This window comes from Podarcis tiliguerta (genome assembly GCF_965153285.1).
Source record: "Podarcis tiliguerta genome assembly, chromosome: 7".
Taxonomy (NCBI): Eukaryota; Metazoa; Chordata; class Lepidosauria; order Squamata; family Lacertidae; genus Podarcis; species Podarcis tiliguerta.
The window spans coordinates 82,133,578-82,149,785 of NC_139540.1; the positions used below are offsets into that span (position 1 = coordinate 82,133,578).

Sequence of the window (16,208 nt, forward strand, 5' to 3'; positions counted from 1 at the left end):
CAGAGCCGCACACGGAAACGCCGTTTACCTTCCCGCTAGTAAGCGGTCCCTATTTATCTACTTGCACCCGAGAGTGCTTTTGAACTGCTAGGTTGGCAGGTGCTGGGACCGAACAACGGGAGCGCACCCCGCCGCGGGGATTCGAACCGCCGACCTTTCGATCGGCAAGCTCTAGGCGCTGAGGCTTTAACCCACAGCGCCACCCGCATCCCTAAATCCACGGGTTAGGGGGCGCAAATTACTTGCCTTGCCCCGGGTACTGACAACCCATGCTACGCCACTGGAGAGGAAACATTATGCTGAGTTGTGCTCTGCAGTGCAAGTTAGGCAGCGGGAGAAAGATGGCGTTGGGCTTATTGTTGCTGCTGCGGTGGAATCAGCTGGTGTGTTTTGGGATGCTGCTGCTGCGAGCCCCAGTATTCTGCCTAATTCCTGAAGGGAACACTAACCCTGGATAGCGTACCTGCAGCCCCTGGAATCTAGGGGGAGATTGGGGTGGCGTGTAACACTGGTGTCAGAAGTGGGATCTGTGTTTCCTAGCAGAAAAGGCCTGTGAGCATTTGTGAAGTCAAAATGGAGGGAGGAATTGAAGCACTCCTTGAAGAATCACAGAATCATAGAATTGGAAGAGACCACAAGGGCCATCGAGTCCAACCCCCTGCCAAGCAGGAAACACCATCAGAGCACTCCTGACATATGGTTGTCAAGCCTCTGCTTAAAGACCTCCAAAGAGGGAGACTCCACCACACTCCTTGGCAGCAAATTCCACTGTCAAACAGCTCTTACTGTCAGGAAGTTCTTCCTAATGTTTAGGTGGAATCTTCTTTCTTGTAGTTTGGATCCATTGCTCCGTGTCCACTTCTCTGGAGCAGCAGAAAACAACCTTTCTCCCTCCTCTATGTGACATCCTTTTATATATTTGAACATGGCTATCATATCACCCCTTAACCTCCTCCAGGCTGAACATGCCCAGCTCCCTTAGCCGTTCCTCATAAGGCATCGTTTCCAGGCCTTTGACCATTTTGGTTGCCCTCCTCTGGACACGTTCCAGTTTGTCAGTGTCCTTCTTGAACTGTGGTGCCCAGAACTGGACACAGTACTCCAGGTGAGGTCTGACCAGAGCAGAATACAGTGGCACTATTACTTCCCTTGATCTAGATGCTATACTCCTATTGATGCAGCCCAGAATTGCATTGGCTTTTTTAGCGGCCGCGTCACACTGTTGGCTCATGTCAAGTTTGTGGTCAACGAAGACTCCTACATCCTTTTCACATGTACTGCTCTCAAGCCAGGTGTCACCCATCTTGTATTTGTGCCTCTCATTTTTTTTGCCCAATTGCAATACTTTACATTTCTCCCTGTTAAAATTCATCTTGTTTGTTTTGGCTCAGTTCTCTAATCTGTCAAGGTCGTTTTGAAGTGTGATCCTGTCCTCTGGGGTGTTAGCCACCCCTCCCAGTTTGGTGTCATCTGCAAATTTGATCAGGATGCCCTTGGACATCATCCAAGTCGTTGATAAAGATGTTGAATAAGACTGGGCCCAAGACAGAACCCTGTGGCACCCCACTAGTCACTCTTCTCCAGGATGAAGAGGAACCATTGATGAGCACCCTTTGGGTCCGGTCAGTCAGCCAGTTACAAATCCACTGAGAGTTCAGGTTGATGGAGCAGCAGTTGGACCAGCAAAAGGAGCAGCATTGTGAGCAATTAGCAGTGGTGGCACAGAGGAAGCTGTGGCAGGGCTGGCGGTGGCGCAGTGGAACTGGCAACAGTGGGGACTTGCTTCACCTCACCTCATGGAAACCTTGCTAAGGGGGAAGCTTAGTAAATAAAAAATGTCCTGGCCTCTACCTGGTCAACTGCAACAGAGCATTGTCCAAAGTCTGTGGCAGCCGCCTCACGTGGAATGGCTGCCTCCGAACTGGACCCTTCCGGCTTGTTCGGATAGTGACTAAACTCGGAACGCCATTTGCAACCTTTTAGATTCTCTGCTGAAATGTGCGGCTCCAGCTTCCATTTAGACACGTGCAAGGTTAGGTTTAGGTTTAGACACGTGCAACAGGGACGCGGGTGGCGCTGTGGGTTAAAGCCTCAGCGCCTAGGGCTTGCCGATCGAAAGGTCAGCGGTTCGAATCCCCACGGCGGGGTGCGCTCCCACTGTTCGGTCCCAGCGCCTGCCAACCTAGCAGTTCGAAAGCACCCCTGGGTGCAAGTAGATAAATAGGGACCGCTTACTAGCGGGAAGGTAAACGGCGTTTCCATGTGCAGCTCTGGCTCGCCAGAACAGCGATGTCACGCTGGCCACGTGACCCGGAAGTGTCTTCGGACAGCGCTGGCCCCCGGCCTCTTTGAGTGAGATGGGCGCACAACCCTAGAGTCTGTCAAGACTGGCCCGTACGGGCAGGGGTACCTTTACCTAAGGTTAGGGTGCCACTTTTTTCACTTGGATCTTGGCCCTTGTCCCTGAATTCCCCAGCTTCCTTCAAACCAAGTAGCAAAATTACATTTTTTTGTTCTTGTAGTCTGTTTGTTGATTTCCTGCTTGAGGCCTTTGCCACTCCAGAGCTGCAGAACCCACTCTTTAAAAAACGGGCAAACAGAAAACTGCGAGACAGTTTGTGGAGTGATACTTTTCTCTGCCCCCGTCCCCTTGGCTGGGCTCCAGACCTCATCACCTTTGGGAAAACTCAGGCCTGGACTCGCCTTGCGCATGGCAACAAAGCACTCCATCGGCTGGACCTCCAGGGTGGCCTTTCATGAGGAAACGTTGGCGTCTGAGAGAGTGCTTGAGGAAAGTCTGGCCTCGCAGTCCTGGGGCGGAAGGGGAGAAGTTGAAGCAGGGAGCTGAGAGTCAGGGAAGCCTATGGTTCAAATGCCGCTTCTGCCATGAACTCTGGAGGTGACCGTAAGCAAACCACGTTCTCTTCAGCCCACCCTTCTCTGCAACAAGGGGGTAAAAATATTATCTCACAGAGGCTGTTTTCGTTTTGTTTAGGATTACACAATGTTGTGTAGCATTTGGAAGACTCTGCAAAGCCATCTTCTTCTTCTTCTTCTTTTTAAATGAATTTTAGTAGTATTTTCCACACAACAACAACATGAAAGACATCAAAAAGTAATAATATACAACACACAAAAATCAACATTCAAAAACTAAAAAACCCCCAACAAAAACAAATCCATATCTTACAAGTTAATATTATAAACACTAAAACAACAACAACAAGACATTGACTTCCACCAATCCCACAGCACCTCCTTTATCTCTCGTTGTGTCTTCCTGTTTTCCTGTTTTCTTTATCATCTCTATCCTAACATCTAGATATAAATCCTTCTTTCATATCATTTCACTTCCCAAGGTTATTCCAGACTCAGCCAGATTTCTGCCCTCGAACCTTGACTTTTGAGGTATTCATTTAGGCACTCTGCAAAGCCATCTTCAATGTTGCTGCTGTTTTTGAGTTGGCAATGTGAGGATGCAAAGTGCTTTTCGTAGGGTTAGAATTAAAAACTGTTTGGCGTCAGGACAAATGTGACTTGTGTGAATATTCTTCAGGGTGCCCGTTGCTAGGGCCCACCTAAACTGCAACCTGCAACAGGGACCCCTTTAAATGTTGTAACTATACGTGGAGTGCGTGGCTTCTCATAATTGCAGAATGGAGGGGATTTTGATAAATGCAACTTGTTGTGCTGGAGTGACAGAATCTGGCCTTCTGAAATTCACTCTTTGACCCAGTTGTAGATGATGTGTCCGGGGGGTGGGGGCAGACTTCTGTGTTGGATGAAGCCTATAGGGCTGCCCCATCTGGTCCACATTCTCCATTCCTCATCTGCCCCCGTTCAACCTGGCAAATATTGCAAGCCAGTCAGGTATTGGGATATTTTGCTTTCAGTGGACGGTCCCCTTTCCCATGTTGTGCTATTTGTTGTTATAAAGATTCACTGGACCGAATTTCTGTGGCTTCGGCATTCTGAAGCAGTTTGCTTTCTCTGCAGTTTACTTCCTGAGCTGCAGAGATAGAAACCAGTGAATTTCCTGGATGTGATTGTGATCTTTTCTCTTTCTCGGTACCTGTTACACAGTCACTTCTAGGCAGCCTATCTGGGTTATGCTCAGGTGGTGCTACTGACACTTTCCTTGAAATTAAAACAATGCCCAAACACTTCTTTAAAAAAAGCTTTTCCTTTCAGAACCTATAGCTAAAGAAGAATATGTGCAAAGTACCGTATTTTTCGCTCTATAAGACGCACCAGACCACAAGACGCAATTAGTTTTTGGAGGAGGAAAGCAAGAAAAAAAATATTCTGAATCTCGGAAGCCAGAACAGCAAGAGGGATTGCTATGCAGTGAAAGCAGCAATCCCTCTTGCTGTTCTGGCTTCTGGGATAGCTGTGCTGCCTGCATTTGCTCCATAAGACGCACACACATTTCCCCTTACTTTTTAGGAGGGGAAAAGTGAGTCTTATAGAGCAAAAAATGCGGTACTTATTCACAAAGCAGGGGCTTAGTTTTATTTAGTTGGAGATGACAGCTTCTTTCTTAAACATTCAAACAAACTGTGTCTTTCTTTCTTTCTTTCTTTCTTTCTTTCTTTCTTTCTTTCTTTCTTTCTTTCCACTCAGACCTCTGTACATGACCCAGGCAGGCCATGCAGTTCCTTCTGAGAGGCTTCCACTTTCTCCTTCCAGCAGATTTCTCCTTCTTGCTTCTTTGTGAGAACACCAACCTCTACTTCTTTCTGTCACAAGCATTCACACAGAAACATGAGCGCTTCTTTCTATTGCATTGAGAGAGAGTTATTGTGGCCGACCTGGCCACAGTGATCCATGCAACGGTCACCTCCAGGCTTGACTATTGTAATTCGCTCTACGCGGGGCTGCCCTTGAAGCTGTCCCAGAAACTCCAGCGGGTGCAGAATGCTGCAGTGAGGCTCCTCACGGGGTCTCTGCCATGGGAGCATATTCACCCAGTGCTTTTCCAGCTGCACTGGCTCCCGGTGGAGTACAGGGTCAGATCTAAGGTGCTGGTTTTGACCTTTAAAGCCCTTCACAGCCTAGGACCCTCGTACCTACGGGACCGCCTCTCCTGGTATGCCCCACGGAGAGCCTCAAGGTCCATAAATAACAATACCCTAGTGGTCCCAGGCCCTAAGGAAGTTAGATTAGCTTCAACCAGAGCCAGGGCCTTTTCAACACTGGCTCCGGCCTGGTGGAACGCTCTGTCTCATGAGACCAGGGCCCTGCAGGATCTGATTTCTTTCCGCAGGGCCTGTAAGACAGAGTTGTTCTGCCTGGCCTTTGGCTTGGAGCCAATTTGATTCCCTCCCCCCCCTCTCTTTTCCTTTCTCCTCCTGTGATGAGGCTGCATTTTAGTGTTTCAATGTTTTAATGTTGCATTTTAATCTTGTTTTTAAGTTGTATTCACTCAACTTGTTTTTATTATTGGTTGTTAGCCGCCCTGAGCCCGGCCTTGGCTGGGGAGGGCAGGGTATAAATAATAATAATAATAATAATAATAATAATAATAATTATTATTATTATTATTATTATCATCATTATTATTACTGAACACTGTCTCTTCTTCAGTGTTCATGGAAATGCAGCCCTTTAGATATTTGAAGATGGCTATCATAGTCTTCTGTTCTCCAGGCTAAACATACCCAGCTCCTTCAGCGGTTGCTCATAAGGCTTAGTTTCCAGACCCTTGTTCGTTTTGGGATGTTCCAGCTTGTCAACACCCTTCTTCAGTTGTGGTGCCCAGAACTAGATGCAGCATTCCAGGTCTGACCAAGGCAGACTAGAGTGGGACTATTACTTTCCTTGATTGGACACTATACTTCTGTTGATGCAGCCTAGAATAGCATTAGCTTTTTTGCTGCTGCATCACCCTGTGGACTCACGTTAAGCTTGTGGTCTATGAAGACCCCTAGATCTTTTTCACATGTGCTACTGCCAGTGTCCCCAATCTTAAATTGTGCAGCTGGTTCTTCCTATGTGGAACCTTTTATTTTTCCCTATTGAAATTCGTTAACTTTTTCTGCCGCTGCAGTGTGTTAATGTTAGGATCGTCCTACTCGCGTGTAGGTCCCTGGCAGAGACACATGCCCGACTGGCATGTTCTCTCCTTCCTGGTCGATAATTCGGGAGCTTCAAAAGCTTTCTACAGCTCGAACATCACAGCGACTGATACCAAAAAACATCAGCACACTTAGAATCCTGCAGAGTATTTGCAGTTTGTGTAACAGACTCAATAGCTCAGCATTTTGGCTAATCTACTTTTATTTACATATAATACACTCGGAGCATTCCGACTTAGCTCCTTCCTCTTTCTCATCAGACAGCAAAGAGAAAAAACAAAGGGCAATAGTCCCACATCACGGAACACAGTAACATAAACATTCTGTCTCTGTCACTTCCCACACTGTGGAATGAAAACATACACCGGCATGTGATAGACAACAATCCCATGACTGCAAGCACAGAGCAAGAATCCTAACAGTTAAGCCATGCAAATCCAGCTTCATGCCTTTGACAAAAACCAAGATATGAGGCAACATCCCCAATCAGCCACGGCAAACATAATTATATGTCCATGTATGAACTGCAAGAGGCAACATGATAGCTTGGCCGGGAGGTGGATTCAAATGGTCTCCTCCACCCCCATCACTCAGTCCAGCCACTGAGGTCCAGCTCCAAGGGCCTTCTGGCAGTTCCCTCACTGCGAGAAGTGAGGTTACAGGGAACCAGGCAGAGGGCCTTCTTGGTAGTGGCGCCCTCCCATCAGATGTCAAGGAAATAAACAACTATCGGACTTTTAGAAGACATCTGAAGGCAGCCCAGTTTAGGGATGTTTTTAATGTTTGATGTTTTATTGTGTTTTTAATATTCTGTTGGGAGCTGTCCAGAGTGGCTGGGGAAATGTATGAAGAATTTGATTTGTGGGTGCCATTTTTGCTAAACTCTAGTTAATTTTACCAATGGTTACCGTATTTTTTGCTCTATAAGACTCACTTTTTCCCTCCTAAAAAGCAAGGGGAAATGTGTGTGCGTCTTATGGAGCGAATGCAGGCTGCGCAGCTATCCCAGAAGCCAGAACAGCAAGAGGGATTGCTGCTTTCACTGCGCAGCGATCCCTCTTGCTGTTCTGGCGTCTGAGATTCAGGATATTTTTTTTCTTGTTTTCTTCCTCCCAAAACTAGGTGTGTCTTGTGGTCTGGTGCGTCTTATAGAGCGAAAAATACAGTAATTAAAGCAAGCCAGCTTAATAAATGATGGTTTGAATTAGCCCCAAATCTGTCCAAGTTCAGACAGCACTGCAGGCTGTAGTTCATCTAAAACGCTAAGTAGAAAGTTCCAAACTCCTCCTTGCAGCCATGGCAAAGAAGGAGAGGGAACCTTATGAACCTACAGATTTGCTGCAGCTCTTTTTTGTAACACTAAACACTATGGTTTAAACTTACAGCATTACATACAAATTAGCCCATAGTGGGCAAAGCAGTTTGTGATCTTGCTGCCACTTTAACTAGATGGTGTGGTTTGCAAACTTCAGCATTTCTTAGTTTTTCAGGATTTGTGAGCGTGCGACAAATTTAGCTGTAGCTTCACTATGCAAAATTAAGTTTGTTTCTTCCATTTTTAGGAAGTCCAGCGTATTATTATTGGTAAGGATCAGTCAAGATCAGATAAATGTAAGTATGATAGTGGCTTCATTACTTGATATTATTTAAATCTTATGAGATTTTTCTGCGGTGATTTTAACAAGATGTCTTGCTTTTAGCTACAATGGGAGCATCATGGCTAGATTTGCCCAAGAAAAACAAGCCTGAGAAAGCACCCCTTGCCCATCTCATAATCGATGGCAACAAAATTCCAGCTGGTAAGCTCCTTTTTCAGCTTGTTCCTATCAATATTATGCTGTCTGAATTGGGCCAGTTTACGTTATTGTGCAAAACCATGGTTAAGAAAACTCAACTACGGTTTGGTGTGATGTCTGAATTGATAAACCATTGTTTGAATTTGGCTGGCAAAGTAGAATCTGGTCATGATTTGAAGTTGGCTTGAAAACCTTGATTTGCATTAACTTGTAGCTTCATGGGAATTCCAAATTGACAAACCATTTTAATGACAATTGTCTCCTTTCATTGCCTAGAATGGTGAACTGAGCAGATGGAAAATGAAACGAGACAAGCAGCTCTAACCTGTTGTTTTATCTGTAAATTTGGGAGGCCAAGCCGCAGGTTGAATTGAACTAGGGTTTATGCAAACAATTGGTTCACTGTAGCTGAAGTTGAGCCAATATATAAACAAGTATGAAAATAAATACTTTAAACTTATAAATTAAGCTTTCATTAAGTCCAAACTGTCGTGGAGTTTTTGTAAGATGGCAAAACTTCTGTGAGGCCTCCTGATTTCAGATCTCCCTCACCCCCAGTAAGGCATGTAATTATCCAACTTTGCATAAAGTTGGTTAAAATCTTGCAGTGGAAATTCTGGAAAGCAAGGACGCATTGGTCAGCAGTGGCCATGACCACAATTCATGAAATATTCCAAGCTAAAATGATAGTTGATCTACAAGCATGTCTCCTAAATTATGTCAATAATTTGTAGGGCTAGAATATAAGGGCATATTTCCCATTATCTGGGGTTACTGTATTTTTTGCTCTATAAGACTCACTTTTTCCCTCCTAAAAAGTAAGGGGAAATGTGTGTGCGTCTTATGGAGCAAATGCAGGCTATGCAGCTATCCCAGAAGCCAGAACAGCAAGAGGGATTGCTGCTTTCACTGTGCAGCGATCCCTCTTGCTATTCTGGCTTCTGGGATTCAGAACATTTTTTTTCTTGTTTTCCTCCTCCAAAAACTAGGTGCGTCTTGTGGTCTGGTGCGTCTTATAGAGCGAAAAATACGGTATCTTGGCTCTTGGGGTGTTTCCAGAATAGAGGATGAAAAAGGAAATGTTTTTAAATGGTCTTTCCCTTTTAATGCAGACTTCTGTTGAGTAAATTGCATTGTTAGTTATATGGTGGCTTCTCTTGATTAAATTGTAAGTTATGTTACACTTCCTTCAACAACACCAAAATACATATACGTTCAGTTCAGGTAGTATGAATGTTCACTTAAAAGGTAAGGTAAAAAAGGTAAAGGACCCCTGGACGGTTACGTCCAGTCAAAGGTGACTATGAGGTTGCGGCTCTCATCTCGCTTCAGGCCGAGGGAGCCGGTGTTTGTCCACAGACAGCTTTCCGGGTCATGTGGCCAGCATGACTAAACCGCTTCTGGCGCAACAGAACACCGTGATGGAAACCAGAGCGTACAGAAACACCGTTTACTTAAAATGAATTGATGATTAATTGGCTAAAATCAGATGACAGTTATGCTTCTGTTCTGACCATTTCCTTCTGTCCAAGTGGAATCCAATATTCTTAGCCACACTTCACTGAATGGATAGCCTAATACTGTGGAAAACCTATAATCTGTATAATCTGCTCTCTGTGCACACATCCCATTTTGAAACAGCTGGGGAACATAGTAACCCTTCGGCTGGGGCCAAGAGCTGAGCATCTCTGCATGACTAGAGCCATCATATTGCCACTGTATTCTGCTCTGGTCAGACCTCACCTGGAGTACTGTGTCCAGTTCTGGGCACCGCAGTTCAAGAAGGACACTGACAAACTGGAACGTGTCCAGAGGAGGGCAACCAAAATGGTCAAAGGCCTGGAAACGATGCCTTATGAGGAACTGCTAAGGGAGCTGGGCATGTTTAGCCTGAAGAAGAGGAGGTTAAGGGGTGATATGATGGCCATGTTCAAATATATAAAAGGATGTCACATAGAGGAGGGAGAAAGGTTGTTTTCTGCTGCTCCAGAGAAGCGGACACGGAGCAATGGATCCAAACTACAAGAAAGAAGATTCCACCTAAACATTAGGAAGAACTTCCTGACAGTAAGAGCTGTTCGACAGTGGAATTTGCTGCCAAGGAGTGTGGTGGAGTCTCCTTCTTTGGAGGTCTTTAAGCAGAGGCTTGACAACCATATGTCAGGAGTGCTCTGATGGTGTTTCCTGCTTGGCAGGGGGTTGGACTCGATGGCCCTTGTGGTCTCTTCCAATTCTATGATTCTATGATTCTATGATCATGGGTGTCGTTAAATGGCCATCTGAGTTTACTTCCCCATGCATAGCTAGAAGAGTCATCTAATCATAGACCTGTGGAGTTGGAATGAGACCAGAAAAAATGAGGAAATTAATTTAAGAGAGATTTAAGAGTATAGTCAAGTTGAAGGCTCTGGACATTACACATTAAAAAGCTTCTCTATGCAGGGCTGCCTTAATAACAGTAAAACCAATTCTAGGTATACACCAACTCATGGCTGCAGAAACAATATATTATCCACCTGTGACATTAAACTTAAAGTAAGATATACATTTTCTTATCTGTTTCCCTCATAGGTACCAAGAAAGTGAACCTTACATCTTGGCATCACGACAAAGGCTGGGCAAACATACGGAATATGACATTCAGTGATGGAAAATTGGAAGTCAATCATGATGGCTTTTATTATCTGTACACCAATGTATGCTTTAGACACCATGAAGCTTTGGGAAACCTAACTGGACAAATTCTGCAGTTGATGGTATATGTCATAAAAACAGATGCTAAAAGGAGAAACCCTGTAGTTTTGATGAAAGGAGGAAGTACAAAGAATTGGTCAGGAGACTCAGAATTTCATTTTTATTCTGTAAATGTAGGAGGGTTTTTCAAACTGAAATCTGGTGAAATAATAAGTATTCAGGTATCATACCCGTCATTACTGGATCGCTCTCCGGAAGGAACTTACTTTGGGGCCTTTAAAATAAGGGATATCGATTGAGTTTTGCTCCAGGATTTTTCAGAGGGGAAGTAGCCTATTCATTCAACTGGACCAGATTATGGGAGATGTGATGGAACGGCTTTTCAGATCCAATTGTACAGGAACGATCATTTCTTCCTAGACCAGGGTACTCAGTGTGGTGCTCTCCATCTTTTCTCGGACCACAGCTCCCATAACTGCTGGCCATTGGAGAGGCTGACTAGGGGTTGATGGGAGTTCTACCCCGAGAATATCCGGTGAGCACCACATTGGCTATCCTTGTTGCAGACAGTCTTCTCTACAGCTCAATTGCACTTAGGGTAGTTCATTTTCCAATGCTTAATTTGAAATTTATCTGGGTTATGGATTTGGGATATGTGGATATAAATTGGCATCAGTCCATAATAGCATCTAAACTATTTTTTTAAAGACGTACTTCAAAATCCAAGCACGCTTTTTGTGATGCTCAAGAAACAAAAGGTGGAATCCGGACTAAGTTAGTTGCATGCAAGTTCCATTGAAATCGATAAAAACTCCCATTTATTTTTGGGGAACTAAATGCAACTAACTTACAAAACCATCCTGTACATATCTACTCAGAAGTAAATCCCAAGGAGTTCAATGGGGTTTACTCCTAGGTAAGTGTGTAAAGGATTCCAGCTTTCATTTTGATGGAAGATTTAGAAGTGTGGATTTTTAACATTTGGTTTGTTTTGCATGTTTGGTCTGCAAAGCAACCTGTGCACTGATGGCACTTTTAAATAAACATTAGTACTGTTTTCCCCCCATAACCAAAGCATTTGAAAAGCCAATTTTATTTTGCCCAGTTTAAAAGTCTCTCTAGACCTGGATTCAGGGAAAATGTTAGAATCTTTAATTAAAAATAGAATTGCCACTTCTCCTTGTTTGTTTTCCAGATGATGAAAATATTTGTTCTTCTGCAGGCAGAATTGCATCTTGTGTGTGTTGTATTTTGTACCTATGTGCCTTAATTGGTTTTCATTTTGTTCCACTCCCCCCAACCCGCTCTGGCCAAGGGATATGCCGCCAAAGGTTCCAGTTTTGTAACTTCTGGCACTGAAGTTGTTCCTGACTTGCATGTTGCCACATGCGTTTTCTCCTGCAATGTAAGAGTGCTTTTACTGTTGTGATGGAAGACCAGCAATGAAAAAGGGAGAAGCTACTGCTTATCTAGGTGACACTGGAAGTGTGGGGTGATTGACTATTCGACAATGCAGTGATAATGAGGACTAACTCACATCCCATTTTTTAAAAGGTTACATACATCTACCAAGAGTTTAGGTGCCTTTCTAAACATACCGTATCTTTCTGTCTATAAGACGCCCCCATGTATAAGACGCCCCCTATTTTTGGGGACTCAGATTTAAGAAAATAGGGGGATTTGTATCCATGTATAAGACGCCCCCTAATTTTTGAGGGGGAAAACCTAGTCTTATACACAGAAAAATACGGTAGTTGAGTTGGATCCAGACTAAAGTTAGTTGAACTTTGACTCCATTGAAATCAGTGGAAAACGTTAATCCTAACTTCAGTCCCATTGATTCTGGTAGGAATTAAATTCAGCTAATTTAATCTTGATGTAACCTGTAATGTCTAGAAACACATTTAACATACAGATCCTCCCATCAAAGATCCAGGGTTGTCAATGTGTCTCAACCTGTGTTTGCTGCCTTGAAATGTGTAAGGCGTAGTCAGTGCGCTGAGCAAAGGCTTTTCGGAAAAGAGCAATTTGGGTTTAGCAAATGAGCTGTTCAATGATGTAATGGCAGACCCAAGAAATGTCCCCACTTGGCGTGTTAAGAGGTGCTAATAAAATATAGTTAGGTGTTGATTGTTCCTTACAAGAAGTAATCTTTAAAGCAGCGGTTCTCAACCTGTGAGTCCCCAGATGTTGTTGGACTACAACTCCCATCATCCCTGAGCTCTGGCCTTGCTAGCTAGGGGTGATGGGAGTTGTAGTTCATCAACATCTGGGGACCCAAGGTTGAGAAAGGCTGCTTTAAAGCATGAAGCATTTGACATGAGTCCATCAAAATGAATTCAGCATGCTTTCTTTAAAAAAACTTAAATTGCTCCATAGGAGCTAGAGCATAGGTGGGTAACTAGTTTGAATGCTGGGACCATCTCTCCCTGTTTTCTAAGCTTCCGGCCGCCTTTGTATGTCACAACCAACCTCCCTGAAATTTCACATGCTTTCAGTACAAAACACCTCCCCTTCTGTGTGCCACCGTGTCTCCTGTGAGGCTTGCTACAGAAAGGGTGCAGAATTACTAAGCGCTGGAATTATTCTGGCTTGGTTTATGTGCCTCAGGTTCATACACCCCCCACCTCCCCTTCACATATAAGAGAAGGAGATTTAAAGCTTCAGTGCTTTGACTAGAAGAACATGGAGTTTGTAAACTTGGTCTTCTTAACTCAGCGCAGAAGCTTTTGATCTGTGTTCCTGGAGATGTATGTCCCTTCTTCCCTGCAGTCATGCCACGAAAAAAGGTTCCTGTGGCATGCACAATATACCGTATTTTTTGCCCCATAAGATGTACCTGACCATAAGATGCGCCTAGTTTTTAGAGGAGGAAAACAAGAAAAAAAATATTCTGAACGAAACCGTGGATGTATGATTTCTGTGGTTCATGCTGTGGCCACGGACATGTGATTTGACAGTGAGTTTGGGGTAGCCCAATGCAAAAATCCTGAGAATCCATGTGGATCTGTGGTTTGTAACCACGTTATTTGCCATTGTGGCCCCACAAAACAGTGGATGTGTGGTTTTTTTGGTGCAGGCTGTAGCCATGGACATGCTATATGATCTGATGGTGAATTTGGGGTGACCCAATGCAAAAATCCTGAGGATCCATGGGCTTTTACCTCCCCCCTCCCAGGCAGCCTCCTTTATCTCTAGCGTCCCTTATCTCCCTCCTGATCGGTTAGCAACGAGCTGCTTCCTTTCAACACTCCCTTCACTCTTGTTTGCCTTGTCTTTTCCTTAGCTGGAGCAGTTTTTTGCTCCTTTTCTTCTAATTTCTCTCCTCATTGCTTTAGTCTTCCTGTCTCCTCTCCTTCCAAGTTCGCTGTCTTTACCTCCCCGCTCCCAGGCAGCCTCCTTTATTGCTAGCGTCCCTGATCTCCCTCCCCAATTGCTTGCCCATTAGCGGCTTTGTTTCAACACCTACTTCCCTCTTTCAAAAAAAAAAAAAGAGCATGAGCTGCTTTTTGCCCCTGGGCAATTCAGCTCCAGGGACCACACATTCGCCCCATAAGACACACAGACATTTCCCCATACATTTCAGGAAGAAAAAAGTGTGTCTTATGGAGCAAAAAATACGGTAACAGCAGGTCAGAATCAACTTCTTAGTCATTAGCTGATAACATTATTTGAGGCTGGCCTGATCTGTTAAGCTTCTTGCGATTCTCTGGTTCTGCAGTTGGCTTGTCATTGTACAAGAAAGGAGTCCCACACATTGAACATTGAGCCTTTTTAATTTGAAAGGAAGCCCTGCCAATGGATTCTCAGCTCATGCAGAACTTGCAAATACATAAGTTCCAAAAAAAAGGCAAAATGGGTATTTTTATATTCTGTAATATCAAGTTATATTTCAGGTGTATGTTTTGTTTGAAAAAAATCTGTAATTTATATTTGTCCTAAAGTATTTGATACAAAATATTTAAAAACTTACTGTATGTGTATTTAATGTTTGAAAATTGTACAGACATGGATAACTGGTGCACTTTTTTAATCCCATTGGGGGAAAACTGCAGCTAATATGATCGTTTGCTACTAGCAAATGTGATGTTTCTTGGTGTTTTATTAATTTAACAGCTTCTCTTCGATCTGATCAGTGTTACTGAGCAGTCAAGGGCCAAGTATCATTAGACAACTGTTGATAATTTTAGGTACTTTTCGCATCTCCAAAAAGTCTTCATTCTAGCAAAGCCCTTCCATGTCATGTTGAAATTCATGTTGAAGTTGGGTTCTTTCAGGAAGGACTGAGAAATGGCAGCAATATTTTCAAGATTGTGCCTTTGAATTAGATTAACACCATGCAGCTGGGAATATGGAAAAGTATACAGCAGACAAAGAGATTTGTTAAGAGTATTTATGTAATTCTTCAACAGACATTTTATCCTATTGCAAATGTTGCAATACTGTAAATGCTGTAATAGATTTTTGCAATACAAACCTTTTCCAATAAATACATAGAGGCCCATTATTTTATATTGTATAATAAGCATTGCTTTTGAATGCTATGACTTTTTTTTATAAACACATTTCTAAGAAAAAGAGTTTGTGGTTTGCATTTCTCCTCTGCCCCCACATCCTTTCTCTGTAGATTTCTTATCTTAGTACTAGCACTATACCATGTTGGAGCAAAGATTTGTAACAAAGGTGATTGCTATTAGTTGGAGACATATGGAATGCAAATTCTGCTAACTGTGAGCAGCGTAAATTCAAATAATGCCAAGCCTGCACAACTAGTCCTGCTGTCTTTAGGTTAGTGGCTAGCTGAGAAAATTACGGCAGAGTATCTTCAGCAGAGTTGGGCGTCAGGAACTGAATACTATCTGAGCCAGGAATCCCTCCGCTACAACTGGGAACTGCCAGTGGCGTAGCGTGGGTTGTCAGCACCCGGGGCAAGGCAAGTAATTTGCGCCTCCTAACCCGGGGCAAGGCAAGTAATTTGCGTCCCCCCCCCCGCTGCACTGTCCCTCCCCCAGATAGTCCCTCGCTCTCTCTCCGCACCGCACCACACACCTGGCACCCTCCCCTCCACAGTGGGCGGCGACCCAGCGGCTCGGATCGGATTCGCACAGCCAGCACTGCAGTGAGAGAGAGTGAGTGAGCCAGGTAGGGGCAGAGAGCTGCGAGTGTGAGCGCCCCCCCCAGATGTTGCGCCCGGTGTGGCCGGCCCCCCCTGCACCCCCCACGCTACGCCACTGGGATCTGCTGTATCCTAAGCTCCTCGCCTGGTGGATCTTGCCATAGGATTGCTCCCTACATGACTACATTATTAAGTGGGATGATAAAGCAAGGATTTTGTTCTCAAGAAATGCACTTCAGGAATTGAACAGTGTAATGAAAATTCATTTTTTTTCAGGTGGTGGGTCTTTCCCATTTGAGATATGTTTATGTGTTTTTGCTCCATTTTTTTGTCAGTTACACCATGTGAACAGTCAATCTCCCTCTCTGCATTTTGACAACTGTGTCATAGTTTGGGTAATGGCTCAAAGAAGGAATCTAGAGGGTCTAAATTGAAAAACAACAACAATTTGCACATTGTTATCTGCTCGTGAGATTATTTCTTTTTTGGCATTTCAGCAAATTTTGCTACAAAAATAATATGTCA

At 44.0% G+C, this 16,208-nt stretch overlaps 1 protein-coding gene across 2 annotated transcripts in view; it reads left to right on the plus strand.

Annotated features, from left to right (window-relative positions):
- Positions 1–15,145, plus strand: part of TNFSF11 (TNF superfamily member 11) — a 36,296-nt gene extending 21,151 nt beyond the window's left edge. Inside the window, exons 3-6 of one of the 2 annotated variants that reach the window (XR_014513145.1) lie at positions 7,640–7,688; positions 7,778–7,876; positions 10,445–14,165; positions 14,289–15,145. Coding sequence is in view for 1 of the 2 variants with exons in the window: in XM_083448807.1 (XP_083304933.1) it covers positions 7,640–7,688; positions 7,778–7,876; positions 10,445–10,866 (570 nt within the window). In the remaining variant the exon portion in view is untranslated. Of the gene's footprint in view, positions 1–7,639; positions 7,689–7,777; positions 7,877–10,444 lie in introns of both variants that reach the window. The other variant, XM_083448807.1, reaches the window with a different exon arrangement.
- The last annotated feature ends 1,063 nt before the right edge of the window (positions 15,146–16,208 follow it).